Here is a 27472-nt window from a genome sequence, read left to right as displayed (position 1 = left end):
GTAAAGCTTCGCGTTTCGCCCCCTCCTGCTTGATCGACGTCGAAGTGAACCAGTGAACGGGCGTTCAGTGCCGTGGTGCCCGCCCCGGTTCGCCCAGGCCCGCCCGCGCCGGCCCGCGCCAACCCGCCCTCCTGCCGCAGCTAGCAGCCTGCCGCCACCGCCAGGTTGTGCCTCAGACTGTCAGATAAAGCGGCGGGCCGGGCCCGCGGGGCGGTGAGCACGGCCCGGGCCGGACATGGCGGCGCTCTACGCCTGCACCAAGTGCCACCAGCGCTTCCCCTTCGAGGCGCTGTCTCAGGGGCAGCAGCTGTGCAAGGTGCGCGGGCTGGGGCGGCGGCCGGGAACTGGGGACGCAGCAGGCGCGGCCCGGAACTCCCGGTTGTGCGGGACGCCCGGCGGGGTCCCTCAGGCTGGGTGTGGCAGGCCCGCCTAGCTGAGGAGACGCTCCCTCCCCTCTGGGGGCCGGCCGGGCACGTGGGGGAGTCCCAGGCCCAGTCCAGGCCCCCAGCGGCTGGCGTGTCCGGGTGCTTAGCAACCGCGGGGGATTGTTTTCCGAACCCGCGAGGTCGAGGGAGGGGGACGGCGGATCCCCTACTTGCCCCTGACCAGCCACTCCGGGGATTCCTTTGGGCTGCCTTCCCCGCCAACGCGGTGGCCCTGGTTGCCTACTTAGGGACCCCCTGCTCCGCCTGGGTTAAACTTGAGAGTTGGGTGCTGCCAGGGAGGAGTGTCTAGAACTCGGATACCTCACGGGCACTCTTCATCTGGTCTGAGTCGAAGGTGGCAAGGCTCTATTTAAAAAAGAAAAAAGTCCCCAATGAAGCGCACGAATCAGGATGACTTTTAAACATCTAGTTGGTGGCCTTCGGTCCTCGCTTTAACCAGTTTTTACTCCTAAAGTCACAGCGTCTCTAAGTTTGCTTCATTCACTGTGCCTATGTCAATGAATAGAAGTGCTGCAGAGCAACAATAAAAGTTACCAAGCCCACTGAAGAGTGATGTTGAGATATCCTTAGATAAGCCAGAGTTTGTGACTCTGGAGTAAGTCACAGTTGTATGTCAAGATTGCCTCAGATGCCCATGTTTACCAGATCTGAGAGAAGGCAAGCGCTTGAGTGCCCTTTTTAGCCTAAAAATTACATATGATTTAAGGAAGTTTTAAATACATAAATAAGATTTTAATCTAGCACCTTCATTTCACAAGTAAACCTGCTCAAAATCATGCAGTATCACAAGAATCAGAACTAGAATCTAGGATTTCAGATTCTCACTCTGGGTCTTATTCATATATGTTTGTTTTGCAATTTATGACCAGTACCATACAAATTCTTACTCCCACATCAACAGCACAACAGTGATGCAAATATTACAGAGGAGGAAAATAAGGCCCAGAAAGTTAAGTGACTCACTCAAGCATAGTGGCTGTTCTAGGAATAGTACCCAGGTCTTCTTCCTACTGAAGGCTGTTTCCATTTGTGAGTGCCTTTTAAAATTATATCCTCATTTCATTTCAGGAATGTCGGATTGCACACCCAGTTGTGAAGTGCACCTACTGCAGGACTGAGTACCAGCAGGAGAGGTAGAGTTTTGGTTGACCATGAAAGATGTTATTAGGCTCTTCCCTCTTAAAAAACTGTTTGTATTTCATGTGCAGATCTGTAATTAATTTCATTGTAATATACAGATCAGTAGTGAATTACATTATTTACAGATTCAACAGTTTCCTGATACATTGAAGAGTGTATAATTCATATATTATATCCTAAATTTTATCCTTTGATTTTTTTTTTTTTTTCTGTACTAGGAATTGAACCCTTGAACATGCTAGGCAGTGCTGTACCACTAAGCTACATCCCCACCCCTCTTTAATTCAATTTAATTTTTTTAAATATATATTTATTTTTTAGTTGTAGTTGAACACAATATCTTTATTTTATTTATTTTATGTGGTACTAAAGATAGAACCCAGGGCCTCACACGTGTGCTAGGCAAGCACTATAGGGCTGAGCCACAACCCCAGCCCCCCAATTTAATTTTTATTCTAAGATGGAAGTCTCACTAAGTTGCACAGGCTATCCTCAATATACAGATCTCCTGTTTCTGCCTCCCAAATAGCTGGGATTATAGGTATGTACCACCCTGCCTGGCCATTCCTTTAATTTTTAATTTTTATTATTTATTTTTTGTAGTGTTGAGGATCAAACCCAGAACCACATACATGCTAGGCAAGCACTCTACCACTGAGCTACATCCCTGATTGCTTACATTTTTAAAGTTACTTAGTTTTCAGGTCCTTGATCATTTTATATAGGGGTTATGATCTTCCAGCCCTAAAGAAACCAACCCCATAGCAGTAAAACATGAGCTTCAAGTTCCAGTATGTATATGTACAGAGGATGAAAAATTTATAAGGTCAAAGAAGATACTTTTAGAAATATGACAATCCTGATAAAAGGTTTAAAGGTTTGTTAGCCCTAGCCACATTTGAAACTCATTTTACACTTTCCTGACATGAATTAATCTCTGCCTGCGCTCTCCTTTTGGTACTAGGATTGAGCCCTAACCTTAAACCCCCCAGCCCTTTTAATTTTTTTGAGACAGATTTTGCTCTCTTGCTAAATTACTGAGGACCTCACTAAATTGTTGAGGCTGGCCTTGAACTTGAACTTGTGATCCTCCTACCTTTTCCTCCTGAGTTGCTAAGATTACTGGCTTGTATCACCACACCTGGCAAAATGCTCAAATCTTAAGTACTTCATTCAATGAATTTTACAAATAGTAACCCCTAAACCTACAGAATGTTACCCCCATTCCTTTCAGTCCTGTCATGCCTCCTCCTAGTCAATCCTCAACACTCCTTGTTTTCCGTGGGCAACCACTATTCTGTTGATTTCCATTTCTATGATCAATTAACTTTTCCTATTGAACTTCTTATTAATGGATCATACGGATCATACTTAGAGCTGTGTTTTACCTTTCTCATTTAGGCCAATAATTCATCGTGAATTAATTTTTGTGTATTGGTGAGATATGAGCTTTGATCCTTAATTTACACTATACACAAAAATTAATCCAAGATCATGAAAAGACATTTTTCTTTTTTTAAAAATATTTTTTATTAGTTATTGATAAACCTTTATTTATTTATTTATTTACTTATATGTGGTACTGAGAATAGAGAGCCAGTGCCTCACACAGGCTAGGCAAGCTCTCTACCACTGAACCACAACCCTAGCCTAAGGTCATTTTTCTGTGTGTGTGTGTGTGTGTGTGTGTGTGTGTGTGTTTTGGTACTAGGGATTGAACCCAAGGATCCTTAACCACTGAACTACATCCCCAGCCCTTTTTTACATTTTATCTGGAGACAGGGTCTCACTGAGTTGCTCAGTGCCTCTCTAAGTTGCTGAGGCTGATTTTGAACTTGTAATCTTCCTGCTGCTGGGATTGTAGATATGTGGCACCACACCCATGCATTGTGCTGCTTCACTAATGCTAAGCAAATACTCTACCACTGAACTACATCCCCAGCACCTGCACTTCAGTTCTTTACTGTTTTTCTTTCTTCTTTTTTTTTTTTGGTGGTGATACTAGGGATCAAGCCTTGTGCATGCGAGGAAAGTACTTTACCACTGAGTTACATCCCCAACCTTTTTTATTTTTATTTTGAGACAGGGTCTAAGTTTTCTAAGCTGGTCTCAGCCTCTTAATTAACTGGGATTATATGTGTGTACCACAACACTCAGCTTGAACTGCCTTCTTTAAGTAGCAGAAATTTGCCCTGCCCTGGAAAGTATTTTGTTTGAGTATCTTATTTATTTATTTATTTTTATTTTTGTCAATGCTTATCTCAGAGAAATCAGATTATTATTTTTTTTTAGTACTGGGATTGAACTCAATTTTGAAACAGAATCTTGCTAAGTTGCTTAGGACTTTGCTAAGTTGCTGAGGCTGGCCTTGGATTTTCTTTTTCTTTTTTTTTTAATATTTATTTTTTAGCTGGACACAATATCTTTATTTATTTATTTTTATGTGGTGCTGAGGATTGAACCCAGGGCCTCGCATGTGCTAGGTGAGTGCTCTACCACTGAGCCACAACCCCAGCCCCTGGCCTTGAATTTTCAATCTTCCTGCCTCAGCCTCCCAAGTCACTGATATTATAGGTGTGTGCTAGTGTGCTTGATGAGAAATCAGAAATTTTGATGAAATATTTGGTTTTAGAGTCTATTTCCCCACCTCTGGGATTTTCGTATGCTTTTACTTACAGAGGACCTTAGGCTGTCTTAGGTCACCATTGAATAGCAAACACCCAATCACTAAGCTATATTCCCAGCACTCTGAGTTTATTTTCTAAATCCAAATACTTTATTCCTTATCTTAAATTTGTCAGTTATTCATCTGAATTAAAGAGAATTAATTTATTTTCTGCTAGTCCATTTTACTCTAACATAATTTTTTTTTTATATTGGGGATTAAACCCAGGGGTGCTTAATAACCACTGAGCTACATCCCCGATTTTTTTTTTATTTTGAGACAAGGTCTTGCTGAGTTGTTGAAGGTCTTGCTAAGTGCTGAGGCTTGCTTCAAACTTGCTATCCTCCTGCCTCAGCCTCCTGAATTCCTAGGATTACAGGCATGTGCCATTGCACCCAGATCTAACATATTTTGAAGGTCTTTTCCATATCCGATAGTTTTATTTATATGGTACTTAAAAATGTCATAATCAGAAACAACTCACTGTTCATATTAAGTGAAGACTTATTTTATTTGAGATGGCAAAATTAATAACCACATAATAATTCAAGAGCTATTGGCCAGATAAATACTCGAAAGTCAGTTAATTAAGTGTCCAGACCGTATTTTACCTTGCCCTTGGGCAATGAGCAAGTTCCTTCGACTTAAGGATCATCTAAGATCATCTAAGAAAAACTTGTCTTCTTTTTTCTTTAATAGCAAAACCAATACAATTTGCAAGAAATGTGCTCAGAATGTGCAGTTGTATGGAACGGTAAGTAAGATTTCTCTGTTCCTAACAGTGAGTACCTGGTTCTTTTGGAAATTTTTCTTTTGTAGACTATTAATGTCATTATAACATTTTTATTAGAACTAGTTATATTAATATATCTAGTATGTCATTTTTTAATCTATTTAATACTTACTATAATGGACTTCTTTGTTTATAGTTACTCTGTCAGGCTTGATTATAATTTTCCTTGAGTGGCGTTAGTGATCAGTATGAAAAGATGAGGTGAAAGATAAATCCTGTGTCTTGACTTCTTTGTTAATAGTTGACTATTTTGAAGAATTATCTTTTTTTTTTTCTTCTTAATGTTAGTGTTCAGAATACTATTTCTAAGCTAGGTATAGTGGCTCATGCCTGTAATTCCAGAGACTCAGGAGTCTTAAGGCAGGAAGTTGGCAAATTCCAGGCCAGCTTGAGAAACTTAGTGAGACTCTGTCTCAAAATAAAAAATTAAAAAGGGCTAGGGGTGTTGCTAAGTGGTAAAGTGCCCCTGGGTTCAATCTGCAGTAACCTCCCCACCCCTACAAAAAAAAGAACATTATCTGTGCAGGCATTCTCCTGATATGTTTATACACTGATGATGGTAAAGTGGCCTTTTCAGAAATTTGGAAGCACTTGCTGGTTTCTCCAGAGAGCTGGTTCTGTTGCATTTCTCATAGAAATCTCATCATACGTACTAATGGGTTTTTGTCATTTGTTCATTTATTTAAGAAATAGTCTTGTGAAGAAAAATGTTTGTATTAAGAATGAGCTTTGGGGACTGGGGTTGTAGCTCAGTGGTAGAGCGCTTGCCTGGAATGTATGAGGCTCTGGGTTTGATTCTCAGCACGACATATATATAAATGAATAAAATAAAGGTCCATCAACATCTTAAAAAAAAAAAAAAAAAAGAGCACCATGAGTTCAAAGTCAGCCTCAGCAAAAGCGAGGCGCTAAGCAACTCAGTGAGACTCTGTCTCTAATTAAATACAAAATAGGGCTGAGGATGTGGCTCAGTGGTCTAGTGCCCCTGAGTTCAATTCCCAATACCTCCCCCGCAAATGAGCTTCATTTGATCAACTTAAAAGCAAATTTATAAAGTTGTGAATATATTTTTATTTACTCTGTAGGAATTATTGCTTTACACAAATGTACTGGTATTTTATCACATGTTTATTTGATGCATTTTTTCCCCCTCTTTAAGCCCAAACCTTGTCAGTATTGCAACATAATTGCAGCATTTATTGGCAATAAATGCCAGCGTTGCACAAATTCAGAGAAGAAGTATGGACCACCATATTCTTGTGAGCAGTGCAAGCAGCAGTGTGCGTTTGACAGGAAAGATGATAGAAAGAAGGTAAATATGTATTTTTCTTGATTTTTTTTTTCTTTCAGAGAAATTAAAGTGGGCCAATTATATTAAAAAGACATATAACGGTGCTCTATATGTGTAATGTGAAATGAATTGCATTCTGCCATTATGTATAACATATTAAAATAAATAAATAATAAAAAAAACTTTAAAAAAGACATATAACAGAGAGTTCCTTTCTTGGTTCTCCTCTTAGCCTTGAAGAAGATAATTAGACTGTTTAATTTATCAAATGTAAGCCATTATATTCCAACATTTTACAAGAATCCAAATTACAGGGATCAATATCCCTGTAATTGGAAATGTTGTATTCTAGGTAGTAATTGGCAGAAGTCTATAGTAAATTCTGTAAGAAGAGGTTGTGACTTAAAATAGTGCTATTACTAGTATTAATATCTGATATCTGGTTCTTTAAATTTTTTTTTTTTTTTTTTGGTATTGGGGATTAGACTCAAGGGTACTTGACCACTGAGTCACATCCCCGTCCCTGTTTTGTATTTTATTTAGAGACAGGGTCTCACTGAGTTGCTTAGCACCTTGCTGTTGCTGAGGCTGGCTTTGAACTCGCAATCCTTCTGCCTCGGCCTCCTGAGCTGCTGGGATTACAGGCATGGATCACCGAGCCCAGCTCTTTAAATGTTTTTGTATGTTGAAGTTAAAAATCACAAGAAGCAGGGCTGAGTTTGTGGCTCAGCAGTGGAGTGCTCGTCTAGCATGTGTGAGGCCCTGGGTTCAATTCTCAGCATCACATAAAAATAAATAAATAAAATGGAGGTGTTGTGTCCAACTACAACTAAAAAAAAAAGATATTAAAAAAAAAAATCACAAGAAGCTGGATACGGTGGCACATGTGTATAATTCCAGCAGCTCAGGAGGCTGAGGCAGGAGGATCAAAAAGTTCAAAGCCAGCCTCAGCAATGTCATGATGCTAAGCAACTCAGTGAAAACCTGTCTCAATAAAAAATACAAAATAGGGCTGGGAATGTGGCTCAGTGATTGAGTGCCCTTAAGTTCAAACCCTGATAACCCCTTCTCCCCCACCAAAAAAATCACAAGAACATAGTTATTTAGTGTCCTGTTTAAAAATTTCCCATGGTTTTTGGTTATGCTTGAACTAAAACTCAAACTCCTTCCTTACTTGCAAGTCCTGTACCCAGCAGTTAGTCTCATCTTCCGTCATGCTTCTAGTCTCTTCCCTTCTTCCATTCCTACTGGCTGCCTTTCAGTCTTTCAGACATGTTAGTCTCATTTCCTCAACATTGCCACCTTTAATTAAGCTGGCTGTTCTTTTGCCCGATGTGCCCTCTCCACAGTGTTTCAACCCAGATGCTACCTCCTCACAGAGACCTTCTTTTACTACACTCCCACAATTACTCCTTATATCCAATTACTTTCTATTATTGTCTTCATAGCATGTAATATTGTAAAAAATGATCTTGCTTATAAATAAGTATTTGTCCATTCCTTCTAAAAATTATTGTTCCTACTATATATTTCCAAAGGCCTGGCATATGGTATGTAATAAAATAATATTTGTTGACTAGAAGAATATAGTATAGAAATTCTTTTTCAGTGGCCAAAGGTAATTTTCAGAGATGCTTAAGCTTTCAAGAGCTGACTATTGCTAACCAAACATGTTCATTTATTATGAAAGGATATAACTTTCAGTGACCAGAGTACTCCTGCCAACTAGTGTACCTTTCTCTGAGTCAAGATACTGGAGAAGCTGAATTAGTAATCAAGAGGTAGCTTATAATTGTATGCTGCCCAGGTCTAGGCAATAATGCAAGCTTTGCAGTCCCCCACATCTGAGTCCCTTCTTACTCCTGGAGCTAGCTAAATGAACCTGGGAAATTTATTCTAATTATGCATCAATTTCTTTATTTTTCTCAACAGGAATAAAAGTAGATACTTTACCAGGGGCATGGAGATATTTAATGAGATAGTTATATAAAATAATTTTGAGCTGACACGTAATATAACTCAATAAATGGTACCTGTATTAATATTAATCAGTATAGCTAATTTTAAAAATCTGTTTATACTAGAGTTCCTTAAGTTTCTACTTGTTACAATCCTAAGCGTTTGGGATATTTTTAGACATACTCATAAACTTTTGAGACATCTACTGGGCATCATGGCATGGCCTAAGATGGAGACTAAGACTGGAAAATCACAAGCTTAAGAACAGCCTGGGAAACATAGTGAGATCCTATCTCAAAAAAAAAAAAAAAAAAATAGAGATTAAGAGAGGGTGCTTTGTGGCTGGGGATGTAATCTATTGATAGAGTACTTGCCTAGCATGCACAAGGAAAGGCTGTGGGTTTGGTCCTCAGCAACACATACACATACAACCACAGAATGGATCATTCAGACTCAGAATGCATTTTGTATTTATTTAGAGACAGGGTCTCACAATTAGTTGTATGAAATTGGACAGCTTAATCTATTTGTGCTCCAGTTTTCTTATCTGTAAATGCAGATGATCAGACCTCAGTGGTGTTAGAAAGGATGCATTATTATGTCTAAGTCCCTTAATGGAATCTGATACAGAATTAAGTGCTCAATCAGTGTTTTATATATGTATATTTAGGTGCTGGGAATTGACCCCAGGACCTAGCATATGCTAAGTCAGTGCTCACTGAACTACATCCACAGCCCTTTTCATTTTTTTATTTTGAGACAAAGTCTGGCTAAGTTTCCTAGGCTGTCTTCAAACTTGTAATCCTTCTATCTCAACCTCCCAAGTAGCTGGGATTACAGGCATGCACCACCACACCTGATAATAATTTGTTTTTGATATTTTAATTCTCAAGATTATCTTTTATGTTTAAAGTTTAGTTTATTTACTTATTTATTTTGGGGATTCCAGGGCTTGAACTCAGGAGCACTTGGCCACCGAGCCACATCCCCAGCCCTATTTTGTATTTTATTTAGAGACAGGATCTCAGTGAGTTGCTTAGCGCCTTGCTGTTGCTGAGGCTGGCTTTGAACTCTCAATCCTCCTGTCTCAACCTCTTGAGCTGCTGGGATTACAGGCATGCATCACCATGCCTGGCTTTAAGTTTATTTTTATTTTTATTTATTTAAAAAAATTTTTTTTTTAGAGACAGAGTGAGAGAGAGAGAGAATTTTAGTATTTATTTTTTAGTATTTGGTGGACACAACATCTTTGTTTGTATGTGGTGCTGAGGATCGAACCCGGGCTGCACGCATGCCAGGCGAGCATGCTACCGCTTGAGCCACATCCCCAGCCCCTAAGTTTATTTTTAAAGGAAAGATTTATCTTTGGTTCTCTGTGCAATTTCTTGTTCAATACTTATTTTCTTTCAGTGGAATTGCATCTTTTTTTTTTTTAATCCTTTGTTGAGGGGGTAGGGTCGTGGCTCAGTGGTAGAGCGTTTGCCTTGCTTGTGTGAGGCACTAGGTTCGATCCTCAGTACTACATAAAAATAAATAAAGATATTGTGTCCATCTACAACTAAAATAAAAACTTAAAAAATAATCCTTTGTTAAATTCTTTCCTGGCCAGAGTCTTCTATTGTGTTTTAAAATCAGGCCTTCAGATCATGTCCCATAACTATGGCATAAACTAGATCAAAGTTTTTTTCAAAGTGCATTTGTATATTTATAAACAAATAATTAAATACCCATCATCTACCAGACTCAATTCTAGGTATTGGAAATATTAATGAACTAAATAAATAAGACCTTATTCTCACAGACTTTATATTCTTTTTTTTTTTAAGTTTATTTATTTATTTTAGATATAGGTGGACACAATACCTTTATTTTATTTTTATGCAATGCTGAGGATCAAAGCCAGTGCTTCATGCATGCTAGGCAAGCACTCCACTTCTGAGCCACAGACTTTATATTCTTGTGTATCAGAGAGAGATGGATGAAGACAAAGAAGGACATAAATAAACACAAATTTTAGAGTACCTGGTAGAAAGTCAGTGAGGTTTCCACCTAAATTGGGCAATCAGGAGATGACATTTGAGTTGAAACTAAAATGATGAGAAGACAGTAGGCACTCTCGATGCTCTGGAGGGCAAAGGTTCCTGGAAGATACACCAACTGTGCAAAGACCTTAAAGCAAAAATGAATTTGGCACATGGGGAGAACAGAAGACAGAGTGAATAAGGGGAAGAGAAAGAAAATGAAGTTATTATAGACTAGGTAGAGGCTGCATTTAAATCACATTAACCATGGTAAAGTTTGGATTTTATAATAGATGAGAAAATCTTGGATTTTAAGGAAAGAGTATGCAATTACATTTACATTTATGAAGCCGTCATCGGCTGCTATGAAGGAATAGTTCACAAGGCCCCAGAAATGAGAAGTAGGGTGGTCCTTTGGATGGCTCTTGAAGTAGTGACAGATGAGAATGGTGTAAAATGAAAGTAGTGGAGTTAGAAGGAAGAGGATAGTTTCAGACTGATGAACTTGCTGATGAGTTAGAGAACAGTGATGTAACAAACCCTTGTTCGAGATGGTGCATATGATCTAATTTTAGCAATTGTAAATGCAGGCTATAAAATTCTATAAAATATCAGCAATCTGAGTAATTACACCCAGCTCTACACAAAGGGTTTTGCATTCCAAATGCTCCACAAAGGCACCCCAGCTTCAGAGGGTTGTGGAAGTCATTCTGCTTTCCTAGTTTGTGGCTGGCTCTCTGGTATACAGCTGCTTCTGTTTAAAGGAATCAACATTATCTAGTTTAGACTGTGCAATGGAAGGCTGCCACCAGGGACTGGTGTCTGGAAGCTACACATCCATTCGTCTTTCTCTGGGGAAATTATTTCCATCTCAGAGAAGGTATCCAGTATGCCATTTTGTGAGCCATTATATAATGTATTAAAACTGAAGTAAGGGAGAGTTTGGGTACACGATAATCTAAGGTTATAAAATTTCATTTAGGGAGAATAAGTTTAAGAGATGTATTGTACAATATGGTGAGTATAGTTAATAATGAGTTGTATTCTTGAAGATTGCTAAGAGATTTTTTTAGGTTTTGTTTGTGTTTGTCTTTGGTACTGGAGATTGAAACCAGGGGTACTTTACCACTGAGATACAATCCTAGCCCTTTTTATTTTCTGAAACAGGGTCTCATTAAGTTGCTAAGGGCCATGCTAAGTATCTGAGGCTAGACTTGAACTTTCAATCCTCTTGCCTCAGTCTTCCAACTCATTAGGATTATAGGCATGCACTACCATGTCCTGCTAGATGTAAGTGTTCTCTCTCTTTCTCTCTCACACACGCACACACACACACACACACACACACACACACACACAAATGTAAGGTAGCTGGGAGCAGTGGTTTATATCTGTAATTCCAGCAGGTTGGGAGGTTGAGACAGGAGGATCTAGAGTTCAAAGCCAGCCTCAGTAAAAGTGAGGCGCTAAGCAATTCAATGAGACCCTGTCTCTAATAAAATACAAAATTGGGATGGGGTGTGGCTCAGTTCAATACCTGGTATCCCCCCCACACACCAAAAAAAATAAATAAATAAGGTAAGGCCTGTTAATTAGTTTGATGTAGCCATTTCACAATTTCTGTACATTTCAAGACTATACGTTGGGGCTAGGGATATAGCTCAATTGGTAGAGTGCTTGCCTTGCATGCACAAGGCCTTGCTTCGATCCCCAACATCACAAAACAAACAAACAAACAAAAAAAAACACTACATGTTATACATGAAAATACATACAATTTTTATTTGTCCATTTAAAAAGTGAAGTATAAACTTTGTTTCATCTTCTACCTTCCCCCTGCTGAGTTTTCCATAATGAGCACCATGGAAACATCTGTCTTTTGAAATTCTTGTGGGACCTTTGCTCTGGTCTGTGTTTGCTAAGATGAAGAAAAACAAAATAAGCACAAATAAAATAGAGGCTATTTTTACTAAACAACTTTTATGTTGGCACCATGCTAAGTGTTTTATGTACATTATGTTACTAAATCCTTGTAGCAGCCCTCTGTGACTTGCCCAAAGTTACACAGCTGACAAGTGGGAGAGCTGGAACTTAACCCAGGAGTTCTAATTCCTAGTGCCCATATTCTCAGTCACTGAACTACATTTCCTGTTCTTTATCTTTGTCTCCTTGTCTTTCAGGTAGATGGGAAATTGCTCTGCTGGCTGTGCACACTTTCATACAAACGTGTTCTCCAGAAGACCAAAGAGCAAAGGAAGCACCTGAGCAGCTCTTCTCGTGCAGGCCACCAGGAGAAGGAACAGTACAGCCGCCTGAGTGGTGGTAGCCATTATAACAGGTAACCCCAGGTGCATGAGATAGGACTAAAAGTGCTAGGTAGGTGAGATGTTGGGCAGTCAGAGAAGATACTGTCTTGTATAAGTTTTCCCATTTTCTCTTTGGTGACAAGCCTATAGGAAGAATCCCATTTGTCATATTTTGTAATTCCTGTATCTTCCAAGAGCCAGGGAGATCGATTTCTTTCTTTCTTTTCTTTTCTTTTTTTTTTTTTTAAACAAAAAACACGGGCTGGGGATGTGGCTCGAGCGGTAGCGCGCTCGATCCTCAACACCACATACAAACAATGTCCGCCGAAAACTAAAAAATAAATATTAAAAATTCTCTCTCTCTCTCTTAAAAAAAACAAAAAACTAGGGATTGAACACAGAGGTTCTCTACCACTGAGTTACATCTCCAGCCCTTTTTATATATTTATTGTTTAAGACAGGATCTCGCTGAGTTATCCAGGTTGGCCTTAAAACCTGCAGTCCTCTTGCTTCAGCCTCCTGAGTAGCTAAGATTACAGGTGTGTCCCACTGCATTTGGTGCACTTTAAGGTGTCAGAATTTTCTGACTTTGTATTGTGTCTTAAAGTTTTGTGGAACTTACTCCATGTGTAGTGTTCTCGTCATCCTTTCGATGTTTTGTTTTGTTTTTTTCTTTAAAAGACATTTCACTTCCTGAGGGACACAGCTTTTAAAATATGTATTTGGTCAGGAGAATGATAGATATTCTAGATTTGTTAGAGTGAAATCCAGTCAAAAAATGTTCTTCCATTGATGCCTTAACCTTCCTGTCAGAATATCTGTAGTAGTGTTAAGATCTGTGGCTCTGGATTGAATCCTGACTCTGCCAAGTTTTCTATGGGTATCTTGGGCAAGTTTTCTCATCTGTAAAATACAAGAAATAATAGTATTACCTCATGGGGTTGTTGTAAAGATAAATTATATAGTGCATGCACAGTGATTAGTTTTATAACTGGCACATAGGAAGTATTCAATATATTTCAGTTATTTTTTTATTATTACCATCATGACTTTGTTTATTCAGCAGACATTAAGTACTCTAATGGACCAGGGGTTCTGCTGGGCATATAGAGGTGAACAAAAGAGTCATGCTGCTCTCCAAGAGTATGCAGTCTGGTAGAGAAGACAGACTTGTAATCAAATCATTGCAGCCTAATGTGAAGGGCACCACAGTGGGAACATATCAAGATACAAGTATGGGAGGCAGTAATAATTAACCATCTCAGGAAACAAGGCATGGCAAGCTTGGAGAAGAGCTGTTAGGTAACTGGATCTCAGGATGAGCTGGATCATCAGATAAGACTGGGCAGTGGCATCCTAGGCTAAAGGAATAGCATTTGCAAAGAATTTGAATCCTTTTACTCTGCTGGAGCTTGTGATTGCGAGCTGGGGAATGGAAGGAAAAAGGATCATGCAGACCTGATAAAGGAGTGTGAAGTTGGGTTAGTAGGAAGCCACTGAAGGGATCTGTGCATGGGAGAGACTAAAATTTGCATTAAAAACAACTTTGATTTGTAGAGAAGCATCAGAAGTAAAAAGGTCTACTTAAGAAGCTTTTTTGTCAGGCTGCCCCTGTGAGTCATCTTGTCCCTTTGTCCAGTGTGCACGTGATGTGAGCTACCCGCCCATTAGTAACTTAGGAGCCACCTTGGTTATCAGATCAACCGTCACAGTGTCAGAGTGTTACAGTGTTTGTGTAATATTGATTCCCAAGCACAAGAATCATGGTGCTGGAAATTTGGATATGCCAAAGAGAAGCTGTAAAGAGATTCCTTTAATTGAAAAGGTGAAATTTCTTTTAAAAAAAAAAATGTTTATTTTTTAGTGGCAGTTGGACAAAATACCTTAATTTATTTATTTTTATGTGGTGCTGAGGATGGAACCCAGGACCTCGCACATGCGAGGTGAGTGCTCTATCACTGTGCCACAACCCCAGCCCCAAGGTGAAATTTCTTAATAAGGAAATAAAAAAATCATATACCAACGTTGGTAAAATATAATAAAATATTCAAAGAGGATGCTTTCACATAACTATCATTATTTCATATTATAATTATTTTATTATCATTTATTATTCTATTATTGTTGTTAATCTCACTTCACCTAACTTGCAAATAAACTTTAATATCTTCTATCTATCTATCTATCTATATATATATATGTATATATGAGAAAAAATAGTATATTTGGGGTTTGGTGCTGTCTGTGGTTTTAGGCATTCACTAGAGGTCTTATAATGTTTCTACTGTTAATGAGGTGGGGTAACAACTGTACAAAAATAACTTGTTTGTTTTTATCAGACAAATAAATTGCAAGAAAAACAACAACAAAAAAGCTTTTTTGTTAGAGTTCAGATAAGAGAAGTTCAGATAAGAACCTTAACTGAGCCATGTTGGCACATGCCTGCAATCCCAGTTACTCTAGAGGATGAAGCAGAATTGCAAGTTCAAAGACAGCCTGGGAATCTTAGGGAGACCTTGTTTCTTTTCTTTTGTTTTTGTTTTTAGTACTAGGGGATTGAACCCAGGAGTGCTTACTGAACCACATCCCCAGCACCCCCCCCCCCTTTTTTTTTTCTTTTTTTGAGAGTCTTGTTCAGTTGGTTAGGGTCTCACTTGGCTCATTTGGTTGCTGAGGCTTGGCTTAAACTTGTGATCCTCCTGCCTCAGCTTCCTGAGGTGCTGAGACTACAGGTGTGCACCATTGGGCCAACTAGGAGACTGTTTCAAAATAAAAAAAGGATCAGGGTTGTAGCTTAGTGATAGAGTACTTGCCCAGCATATATGAGGCCTTTGGTTCAATCCCAGAAAGAAAGAAAAAAAAAAAAAGGAAAGAAAGAAAAAGAAAATAAGGTCTTGCACAGAAAAGCTACTATCTTATATTGGTTCAATAGACAGACTTTCATTGTGATATCTTATTAATCTTTGATTTCTAACATGTATTTCTCTATTTTTGCCATTAAAAGCCAGAAAACACTTTCTACATCTTCAATTCAAAATGAAATCCCAAAGAAAAAATCCAAGTTTGATTCAATCACAACAAATGGAGACAGGTGAGCCAGTTGGAGTATGTGTGCGCACACAATTGAAATGCATACACAGTTCCTAAAACTAGAATATGTTTTAGGTTGTATCTTGGAGCTAGTCTACAGCTGTCAATGAACCATTGAGGGATTAGCTACTTGATAGCTGATATATTTAACAGTACTTATAAACAGTAGTACTGATATCAGTCAAATCTTATTTAAGCATAAGAATGTGTAACTTGTAACTGGATTTAATAGCAGTTGAATTCTGCAGTTCACTAACTAACTGTCCTACACTGATAAACACTGAATGTTTTTCATTGTGGTCTGTGCCTGTAGCCTCCTCTAGGCAGGGTAGGAGTTGGTTTTCAGAGGTAGAGCAGAGACAGGTGGGTTAACACAGTGTTGTGTGAGGGGTATTCCATACTTTCATAGCATTCAGAAAACCAGCCCAGTGCAGATACTGGATCAGAAGAGAATGAGATGCATTTAAATATTTTTGTTTTATTTCCAGCCTGTCTAAATGCATAATTTTATTCCTCACTTTCCTCTCTCCTTCTCAGCGATGCTTCCTCTTACGAGCTGCTTTGTCCTAATATCCAGAGTGCCCCGTCCGTGTTGGTGCAGTGGGCCACTTCCCAACAGAGTCTTGGGGCCAACCATTTTCCTGTTCCTCCAGGCCCGGGCATCTTGAAGTGAGATCACCTGATACAGTCCCTAAGTCCTTGGAATCATCTCCAGTCTGAAAATGTCTCCCATTCACAGTTCTCCCTCCCATTCAGTGGTGGATACGTGAACAGACCCTCAGATAGACTTACCAGGGCTGAATTTATTCATCAGAGTATAAAACATCTGTGAAATTTACTCTTTCCCACTGTCTTTTTCATTAAATTTATTTCAGACCCTACCAAAGTAGTGTCTTTTTACAACTAGTTTAATTGATGTTAAACTTCTTGAATTAAACCTTCTGGAAACATGTAACTAAATGTTCAGATTACATGAGGGAAGGAACCATGAGGACCATCTTTGTGATCGATTTTCTATTCTCTGAGCAGTCAGCCTGGCCATTCTGAAAGCGTGTGAGGCAGATAGTCTATCATCTCTGTCATTGTGCATGACCCTTCAAAAACTACTTAAAGGAATGAAGTTTTCTTTGTTTTTTAAGACACAGGGTCTCACTACATTGCCCAGGCCCAAATGATCCTCTCACCTCTCTATATAGAAGCAGGGCATTCAAGCCAAGACCTATACCTGTATTTATTTATTTATTTATTTTTTCTTTTTCTAGGTTTTTTTTTTCTTTTCTCTTTTTAAAGACCTATACCTTTAGAGTTTTCATTTCTGTTTGTGCTCATTTATAACCCAGGTTGGATTGAATGATCTTGATAAAGCTCTTTCATGTCCTCTAGTTTAACCAAGTAGTCTTTAAGTTTATCATTTAGTAGCTTATTCTGTTCTTGAGATATTGCACTGTTTTTGCTGTCCATTGCCATGGATACATGAAACTAAAAACTCCATCTCTCTGTTCAGACTATTTTATTGCATCTCAGAGTTCAGTCACCAGCAATGACTGTATTCCTCATGTAGGATGCTGATTCTTGAGGTCTTTTATCTCCATACAAGATACTAAAAGATCATTTTCTCCTTAGATGAACATACTGATTGTTTAAAATATAATTTAATCTCAAAATTGGAAATCTGGAAAAATTTTTGTGGCAGCAGGAAAATTTTTATACATATGTAAGTTCTATTTGAATATCCTATATTACAAGTCTTGACATTTTATTCCCCTTATTTGTATTTAAAAAAATTTTTTTGTAGTTGTAGATGGTCAGAATGCCTTTTTATTTTACCTATAATTTTTTATGTGGTGCTAAGAACTGAATCCAGTGCTAGGCAAGCACTCTGCCACTGAGCTATAGCCCTAGCCCCCTTATTTGTATTTTTAAAAAAACATTCATAACACAGGATAAATTACATTTTGCTATCCTGTTTACTGTTTGTGGGTTTTATCATGCTTTTAATTTATTTTTAAAATAAATTCTTAGAGACTGGGATTGTGGCTCAGTGGTAGAGCACTTGCCTTGCAAGTGTGAGGCACTGGGTTTGATTCTCAGCACTGCATATAAATAAATAAAATAAAGGTCCTTCAACAACTAAAAAAATTAAAAAAAAAAAAAAGCATTATGAGCTGGGTGCAGTGGTACATTCCTGTAACTCAGTAGAATGAGGCAGGAGGATCTCAAGTTTGAGGCCAACTTTAACCCTGTTTCAAAAGATAAGAAGAGGTAGGGATATAACTCAGTGGTAGAATGCCTCTGGTTTCAATCCTCAGTACACAAACAAACAAACAAACCTGAAGCATTCCAACAGTCCTTTGTTTTTTTAAGACTTTTTTAAGTCACACAGACTAAAAAATTTTAAATGCATACCTATGTACCAAGTATTATCAGTCAAAATGTCTATTATTTATACCTTCCTCTCACTTTTTAATTAATCACAAACCACTTTCCTGTCCCCACCTTTAAAATATTCATATACTTTTAAATTTATGCTCTTACTCTTTAATATTTATTCTTTATGCCTTCTGCAAGTTTGCTCCTTAACTTTTCAATGATCTTTCTATACTGCCACATTCTCCTCTCCTATTTATTTAGTACCAAGGCATATTTTTTTCTTATTCTTTATCCATTAGTCTCTTATATTGTACAGACAGAACACATTATCTTAACTTTCTATAATAGTTTCATAATCATAAGACTTGGCCTTTTCTGTTTTTCAGAAATTACAGCCTCACTATTTTTAATTTGTTAAAGTTGTAACAAAACTTTTTAATTTAAGGAAAATTTGAGATAATGGTTATCATTCATTCCTTCCTTGAGAAAATGTACCTGCTACTTTTTGATCATATTTATTTATTATTCCATAGGAAATTTTTAAAAAGCAGTTTTGGGTAGTGAGTGGCATCGAGGCAGGCCTTGTGGCTTATTGTTTCTTTTTTTTTTTTTTAAAGAGAGAGAGAGAGAATTTTTTAATATTTATTTTTTAGTTATCGGCGGACATAACATCTTTGTTTTGTATGTGGTGCTGAGGGTCGAACCCGGGCCGCACGCATGCCAGGCAAGCACACTACCGCTTGAGCCACATCCCCAGCCCCAGCTTATTGTTTCTTAAGATCCTTCTTTTCCTTGTAATTTCATTTTATTCTCCCTCCTGAAAGATAGGACTTCTGTGTGGCATTTGAGGACCAATGTGCAGGGTTATAGGGAGGCAGGTTTGGGTTAACTTAAGGAAGATTATTATATTAACAGCTTTTGGGAGAGACAAGTTTCATAGAGAAGTAATGAGCTTCCTGTCATTGAAGGTATTTGAAAAAAGACTGGCTTTTCTGTCTTGCTAACCTAATCCTCTTTTTTCATTTCCAGCGGTTCTTATTGGACAAAGAGTTAGAAAGTCAGAGAGATAAGCCCCTAACACAGGATAGACAGAACTGGTTTTGTCACAATTTATTGGTAGGCGAGGAATCTTCTCTCAAGAAACAGGGGAGAGCATTAGGACCCTTGAGGACAATGATGAGTTACTTATACTACTAGGTCATTACTCTGTTTCATTCATTTCTGTATTTGTGTGTTTATATAGAATGTTGGTTGAGAAAAGACAGGTCCTTGGCAGTACTGAAATACATGTAAAGCTGCAGATATAAGGGTACTTCACATCTGAAACTGGTAGAGATTGTCTTATGTCTTCTGCATTTACTTTTTGTTATCCAATAATTCTGTACAAGAATCAGTTTGTGAAAGTAATCTGTTCATTCTTCCTCCGACATTCTTCTTATATGCTTCATGTAGACTAGAGTGGGGAACAATGTTCTCATCAATGAAATGTGTCTTCCAATTCTAACCATAGAAATGTTTGACTTGGTGACTGTGAGGAAGTATATGCTGTGGTCAAGCTTGCTATTTGGAGTTTCTTCCCATGTAGAGAAGATGGGATGTGGTTTAAGATATAAGAAGGAGCTAGGTACAGTAGTGCATGCCTGTAGTCCTGGCTATTCAGTAAACTGAAGCGGAGGATCTCAAGAGTTCAAGGCTAGCCTGGGCAACTTAGTGAGATCCTGTCTCAAAATAAAATTTTAAAAAAGAGATGAAGATGTAGCTCAGTGGAAGAGCACTTGCTTAGCATGCATGAGGCCTTCCCTGTGTTTGAACCCCAGCACTGAAAACAAAACAAAACAAAAAAACAGGAAGAACCAACCACAAAGAGAACTACAAATTCTTACTCTATTGTCATAGCAAGTTGATTTGTTTTACTTTATTTTTTAAGGTATTATTTATTTATTTGGTACTGTGGTTTGAACCAAGGGTTGCTTTACCATGGAGCCACATCCCCAACCCTTTGTATTTTTTATTTTGAGACAAGAACTCTCTAAGTTGCTTAGGGACTCATTAAGTTGCTGAGGCTTGTATTAAATTTGTAATTCTCCTGCCTCAGTCTCCCCAGTTTTGGGATTATAGCCATGTAATACCATGTCCAACCCCTTCCTATTAGTTTTTCACAAAAAGAACTGGTATGAAATGCAGCATCTTCTCAGAAGCCACATCTCCTCATAATATATGCACTTATAATCTATCGTCTATCTAGAATTCTAGAGATGTTTTCTAATCACAGATGTTATAGCTCTTTCCTTTAGTGAACCTGAAGTAGTATCTGAGGCTCTTAGAATATGACATTTACTTTAATCCTGAATTTAAGAGAAAATGCTAAGGATGCCACTGGGTTATGTTTTGGGTTGGTGTCATTCTGATGATCACCTAACCTGTGTAGTTCCAGTTCAGCAAATGCTGTTGAGTCTGGTGTGTATGAAGCAATGTCCTCAATACTAGAAATTCAAATAGTGACTCCTGCCCTTGAGGAGTTCATAGTCAAGTGGCCTAGGATGCATCCTGAGGTAGAGAAAAGTATATATCCATCCAAGTTATGATTTTTCCCCCTCCATTTTTCTATTCAGCTTTTCCCCAGACCTGGCTCTGGATTCACCAGGCACTGACCACTTTGTCATCATTGCTCAGCTGAAAGAAGAGGTAGCTACTCTGAAGAAGATGTTGCATCAAAAGGATCAAATGATCTTAGAGAAAGAAAAAAAGGTATGGTTAGTTAACACTTTTCAGACCAGAATGATGCAAGGGTAAGGTATATGGGACATGATGATAACTCTATTTGAAATTTATTGAGTAATTACTATTGAATGCTTTTAGAGAGATCCCATGGCAAGGTGGGATGTCCTAGGGAGAGGCTAACCATTTGCCAGTACTACTCATGGGATGACATTACCTAGGTCAATAACCTTAGCCCAGTGGGTTCAAAAAGCTGATTTTTCTTAGCATTAAGAAGGGAGTTCCATGGCTGGGGTTGTGGCTCAGTGGTAGAGTAGCATGTGTGAAGCCCTGGGTTCAATTCTCAGAACCACATAAAAATAAAGGTATTGTGCCCAACTACAACTAAAACAAAATATTTTTTAAATATATTTTAAAGAAAAAAGGGAGTTCTACTTTTTAGGCAGGACATTTGTTAACCAAGGTAAGAGAGATGATGTATAAAACCACAGTGTCTACTTCTTAATTCACAGTGTGACATATAATAGCATACTACTATTCTCAGCATGAACTACCTTGGACGATTGTAGTCAGAAGATGCTGAATAAGCATGGAGTTGGAATAAGAAATAGTGTTTATGTAATTGGAATGTTTAATATTGTCAGGCTAAAAGAATCTGTTGTCTCCATTTCTGTTATGGGGATGGCTGTATCCATGGTCCAGTAATACTCAGAGTATGAGGCCAAGGCTCCCCACTCCCTGGACAGTGTTCAGGTGAGCCCCTCTCCATGACTCTTGCATCACTTGCTTTGTGTCATTGCTGCAGCTCCTTTACTAAGTGACCCACTATAAATACATAAATACCTTATTAATATTTTAAGTGTTAACATTCTGTCTGCACATTAGAATATTTTCTATATTCTTATATTTCTAGTATATTTACGTTAATATCTTTAGAATGAGACCAGTTTTATTTTGGTCTAAGAGTCATCTGCTTCTTCCCCCCACCCCCCTTGATACTGGAGATTGAACCCAGGGGTACTTTACACTGAGCTACATTTTGAGCCCTTATATTTTTTATTTTGAGACAGGGTCTTGCTAAGTTGCTGAGGCTGATCTTGAACTTGCAATTCTTTTGCCTCAGCCTCCTGAGTCACCGGATTACATGCGTGCACCATCTCCCTCTCTCTTAGATGGAGGGGAGCTTTTGACGTTCTTGTTCTAATTTGTTGTTTATTATTATTTTATTTCTGGGTTCTTAGTATCTGATTTTGTGAGGTTGGGGCAGGAGTACTAAGGAATCAAACCAGGGCCGAATGCATAATAGGCAAGAGCTCTACCACAGAACTACATACCCAGCCCTTTTTATATTATTTTGAGACATGGTCTCCATAAGTTGCCCAGGCTGACCTTGAACTTGCATTTCTCCTGCCTCGGCTTTCTGAGTTGCAGGGATTATAGGCATGTGCCTTTGCACCTGGCTAAGAGTATCTCATTTTTGCCTTCATAACAAAAACTTTTATTGCTGACTTTGTGCCTAGTTCTACTCTAAATGCCTTTATGTATTAACTACCCATATAACAAGTTTTTGAGGCAAAAATTATTATCATAATTTCATATATATATTATATATATATATATATTAGTTGTAGATGGACACAGTACCTTTATTTTGTTCATTTATTTTTATGTAGTGCTGAGGATTGAACCCAGTGCCTCACGTGTGCAAAGCAAGTGCTCTACCACTGAGCCACAACCTCAGCTCCTATTATCATAATTTTATAGGTGAAGAATATTTCTGCTGTTTTTCTTTTAGGGCTCCAGTTACCTCCCTTATGTCTGTTCCTCCCTCCATGGCTATATGTTGTCTTATACCACATTCAGAATGCTGTGATTCATTCTAAGTGACTCACAGACATTTACAATGTTAAATTATCTTTTGCTTTTCCTTTTTTTTTTTTTTTTTTTTTTTTTTTTTTTTGAGATGAAGTCTGTCTTTGTTGCCCAGACTGGCCTTGAATTCCTGGGCTTAAGCAATTCTCCTGCCTCCCAAGTACTAAAACTACAGGCATGCACCACTGCATGCATTATTTTCATCTGATTTCTGTCTCATTTTATAGATGAGGAGACAGACCTAAAGAGGGTAAATAGTGTGTCATCACACAGCTAGTAAATGGCAGAACAAGGTTATAAATTTATTACCCATTCTGACTCTCTTGTACTTTCTACTGTGTTGGGCTATATCCTGCCAGGAGAGAAGGCACCATTCTTCCAGGTGGATTCATGGGGGGACACCCATATTCTTTCAACTTTACAATGTGACTGACAGATGAAAGTAGACCCAAGTATATTCTCTTCATGGACCAGATCAGAATGGCACATAACAGAACATTTGCAAAACAGACAAAATAAACACTTGTTTTTACTGCTTTACAGAACTGGAGTTTTGAAAGGAGCAAAAACAAATAGACTGTTTCATATAGATTTCAGGATTAAGGACACATTCCCTGGCTTGGGACAAGCTATTCTGTATCATGTCTGCCTTTTTATTGGTCGGGGATTAAGCCCAGGGGCATTTAACCACTGAGTCACATCCCCAGCCCTTTTTATTTTTTATTTGGCAGAGGGTCTTTCTGAGTTGCTGAGGCTGGCCTTAACTTGCAGTCTTCCTGCCTTAGCCTCTAAGTCCATGGGATTATGGGCAAGCACCACCATGCCTGGCCTGCCTGCCTTTCTTTAGCCTCCTCTCCTGCCACTCTCCAAGTTATCATTCATTCAAATAATCTCTCAATTATCTCACATCTCTCTGCCTATGTCCACACCATTGCCTTTGCTTAGATATCATTCTTAATTTATGTGCCTGTTGCTCCTATGCCTCTCAAACTCAAAATAATCTTTCTGACTTACATGTCCCTTCTTTGTGCTCCTTGAATAACATTTCAAAATAAAAAGGGCTGGGGATGTAGCTCAGTGATATAGCACTGTCTAGCATGCATGGAGCCCTGGGTTCATTCCCCAGCAGAGGGGGGCAAAACATGAAATCTTAAAAACCTGCTAGTGGTTAATTAACAGAAATACTAATTCAAAGCAGGGCACGGTGACATACCTATAGTCGCAGCATTCAGGAGACTGAGGCAGGAAGATCATTTCATCTCACTTAAGGGACATTCTGAGGAACAGTGAGAAATCTGTCTCTTAAAAAAGAAAGAAAATAAATGTTAGTTCAGGATTTTTTATAATTTTCAGGGAAGTTTTAGAAAAAAGTAGGACACTCCCTGGCTTTGACATAGGTATGGATCCGCAGGACAGCCCTGGATTTGTTAATTTGTTGGACCATTTAGCTGTCTGATACCAAAACAGTTCTCATTACATAGAAATTTCTTATGGTCATTCTGCCTTTTTTCCTTCAGATTACCGAGTTGAAGGCTGATTTTCAGTACCAGGAATCTCAGATGAGGGCAAAAATGAACCAAATGGAGAAAACACACAAAGAAGTCACAGAACAATTGCAGGTGACTGCTTATTATGTGGTAACTAGAATACTTGGCTGAGTGTATTTTAATTCATTTTCTCTTAGATTTTTTTTTCTTAAGTATTGACATATTACATTAGTCTCCCTTTTGGATATCTTTTTGTTTTACTCTTGGATATGTTCTGATCTTTTCCTCTCAGAAAATTTGTAAATGGTTCCTTGATTTTGGAATGTGCCAGATGTGATTCCAGGTGTCTGAATTATGGATTCTGTTTAACTTGCTCATTAAGGCATTGCATAGTTTGTATTACATGGAGCATCCTTTTATAATAGTGGATGCCAAGAGATTAGCAAATGCTTTTTTCCTTAAACCAAATCTCAAGCCCTAGAGTTTTATTTGTTTTTACCTCTAGAATGGTTCATCTCTTCCTGATCCTCTACATTATCTGCCTTCACATCTGCTTGGAAAACTTATCCCATTATTAATTATTATTGTTTATTAAACTTACTCTGCATGGAAAACATATTCTTTCCTGGGAAAACATCCTCTCACACTGATTTATTTGTTTATTTAACTTATAGGCCAAAAATCGAGAACTCCTGAAGCAGGCAGCTGCCTTGTCCAAGAGCAAGAAGTCCGAAAAGTCAGGAGCTATTACCTCTCCATGACAGACTGCAGGAGGCTCTTCAGCAGCAGCAGATGGGGTCATCCTGGGTTAGGGTTGGAGACCTGGCTGTTCTCTGGGAATTGCAAACTTTCTTAAGAATCTCTATTTTATTACAGTTATCCTTCTTTGTGTGATTGCAGTGAGCTGAATGGAAACATCTAGTTTGTGCTGTTATGACTGCATGCTTGAGTGTTTGAGATTTCAGGTTCAATCTCCTTCTCTTTCTCTCACACTACTCCTTCTATGCTTTTCTTCCTCTTCTACCATCTCTTCCTCTTTTCTTCTCTCCCTTCCCTTTTCTTCCTTCTATCCCTTTCTTCCCTTTCCTCTTTCTCTATGTATTTTGGTTCTACTCTTTGTTCTTTTGTGGTGGTCACTGCTCAGTGTTATGTGCAGAATGATTTTTTATGTCCATCCTTGCATCCTGCCATACCCATGAGCAAATAGTTTGGCATTAATTGTATATCACTGCCACCCTCTAACTTTAAAAACTGCCACCTTAAGACTTGGTACAATGAGAGAGGCTTTCTCTCTCCAATAAATCTTTTGCTTCAGGGTATACTCTTGGGTTTTTTTCCAGGTATATTATGTATGAACTTTGTACTATGTATAGCCAGAGTTTTATTTATTTTTTAAAAAAAGAAACTTTTTCTTGATAAAAGAATAATGGTAGCCGAGCTAGTTGTTCTTGTAAAAGTGATGCCTCTTGGGGGAAAAAAAAAAAGTCCTATTCTCTAGCTTTTAGAAAATGCATTAGATCTTTTCTTTCTTATTACCTTTAGAGTCTTAAAAACCGATTACTAAGGTAAAATAATTTCAGTGTATACGTATGGAGTTAAGTGCCTTTTAGAGGATTTTTTGGAAGATCATTTAAGGAGATACTTAAGGGAGGTTGCAAAGATTTTGAACAGTCTGTCTTTTTAAGTAAGGGCAGAAAGAAAGGTTGTCCAGGTTGTACTGGACATTTTCCTCCCCCACTTCCTTTATTCTTTTAGGTAATTGATTTTAAATTCTCATACTGCCACTTCTTTTTTTTAAAAAAAAAATACCCTTTACCTATATAAGTTGTTACACTGGGCTATTATTGTCAGAAAACATTTTTTTTTTTAAACAGGAGCAGATTCAAAATGGTTCAACTATAGGACATTCTGGGATCAGTACAAACTGCTCAAGTATGGACTATTAGCCCAAATGGGAGAAATAATATCATTGTACTTTCTTCCTATTTCTCTTCACCCACCCCAGCCTGTATACTCCCTGCTTTTAATGGAAAGGTATTGAATACATGTGCTTCTCAGAAGCAGTTTGGCATCAGCCAGAGATATGTGTGGCCTGTCTTCCCTTCTTATCCCAATAGGCACATGGATTTACTTTTCCAGGAAAGGGATAGACATGTATTTCTAGCTGTACTCTCAGGTACTCTGTGTGGTCTTTTTAAAGAAGTTGGGGATGTGTGTAGTATGTGCTGTGAAGTAACAAAATCAACTACCCTGAAATTATTAATGCAGGGGGGTACTAGAGTTAAAGGTAATGGTAAGGGCAGATGACATTTGTAGTCTCAGTCTACCAAAATTGTAGCAGTAAATTTAGCTTGTTAAAAGCAGATGTTCTATAATCTGTGATATCATTCTCACAAGTGGAGCCATGCACATAATTGGACAGAGATGTGGAAAGGGTGGCTTCCTTCTGCTAAGAGATACAGTGGACCATGTGGCTTAGATATCACCCTGGTAGGGGATGTAATTTTCCCTTTTAAGCAAGGGGAACAGCAGTGCTAAATAGTTTTGTAACTTTTTGAATGAGAAGCTTTTAGGTAAACTGTCAGATAATATTTTTTAGATGCATTTGCATTGGCTATGGGGAAAAGATTGAGAAAAATGACAGTCATGGTTTTTTTTAAATTTTAAAGACTGAGAAACTCTGTTATCTGAAGTATGATAATATAAAAACATTTAGTTTTATACTAAATCTTTTTTTAAGGTCTTGGCATTTAATATAAAGCAAACCCACACATTTTCTAACTTTCCATAAGTTCTTAAAAGGGAAAGAAGAATCCTTAGTCTTGAAATTTTAATTTTTAAAAATCATGACACTGTTTTGCCATGAAATTGAGTAGCTAACTTTTGGTAACACCTTTTGTTTCTTTGTATGTTTGTAATAATGGACATTTTAAAACACAGGAATGTTTTGGTTTGTACAGACTTTGACAAATGTGTGTTAATAAAAATTCATATTGACTCAAGTACAATTATTAGTTTTTGTTTCTCTTCCTCTCATCTTCTTCCCCTTTTTCTTCTCCTTCCTCCTTCTCCTCTTCTATTCCTCCTCCCCTTTTTCTTCCCTTTTCTCCTTTTTTTTTCTTCTTTCTCCTCCTCCTCTTTTTTTAATCCCTGGCCCTTGAGTTTATTTTTTGCCAGTTCACCAGTAGACATATCCCATTATCCCCTTCAACCCTGAAAACAGAGTGTCTTGCTTATAGACTAATAGGGAATTTAATATCCATCAGAGGATAAAATCATTCTCTTCTGTGATTTCATTTATATAGCTTAAGTGC

The 27472-nt window shown here is 38.1% G+C and overlaps 1 protein-coding gene across 4 annotated transcripts; it reads left to right on the top strand.

Annotated features, from left to right (window-relative positions):
* Positions 1-145: 145 nt before the first annotated feature.
* On the top strand, positions 146-27111 carry Fam76a (family with sequence similarity 76 member A). 4 transcript variants are annotated; one of them, XM_076863145.2, is made up of 10 exons: positions 146-316; positions 1515-1579; positions 4951-5005; positions 6204-6356; positions 12496-12653; positions 15626-15712; positions 16249-16380; positions 20694-20829; positions 24189-24290; positions 24833-27111. In XM_076863145.2, the coding sequence occupies exons 1-10, from the start codon at positions 236-238 to the stop codon at positions 24917-24919; spliced, it is 1056 nt and encodes a 351-aa protein (XP_076719260.1). In that variant the 5' UTR covers positions 146-235; the 3' UTR covers positions 24920-27111. The 4 variants fall into 4 exon arrangements, with proteins under 4 accessions (XP_076719260.1, XP_076719263.1, XP_076719262.1 ...); XM_076863148.2 differs by lacking the exon at positions 6204-6356; XM_076863147.2 differs by lacking the exon at positions 16249-16380.
* Positions 27112-27472: the final 361 nt, after the last annotated feature.

The sequence above is a fragment of the Callospermophilus lateralis genome, chromosome 7, assembly GCF_048772815.1.
Source record: "Callospermophilus lateralis isolate mCalLat2 chromosome 7, mCalLat2.hap1, whole genome shotgun sequence".
Classification (NCBI taxonomy): Eukaryota; Metazoa; Chordata; class Mammalia; order Rodentia; family Sciuridae; genus Callospermophilus; species Callospermophilus lateralis.
The sequence above is the reverse complement of the archived record's forward strand: the minus strand, read 5'-3'. Positions and strand labels throughout refer to the sequence as shown.

Excerpts from the sequence above, each read along its gene's own strand:
- Fam76a (XM_076863145.2), top strand. The coding sequence starts at position 236 with ATGGCGGCGCTCTACGCCTGCACCAAGTGCCACCAGCGCTTCCCCTTC. Across the intron at positions 12,654-15,625 it reads GGTGGTAGCCATTATAACAG|CCAGAAAACACTTTCTACAT; the intron begins GTAACCCCAGGT and ends TGCCATTAAAAG. Across the intron at positions 20,830-24,188 it reads TCTTAGAGAAAGAAAAAAAG|ATTACCGAGTTGAAGGCTGA; the intron begins GTATGGTTAGTT and ends TTTTTCCTTCAG.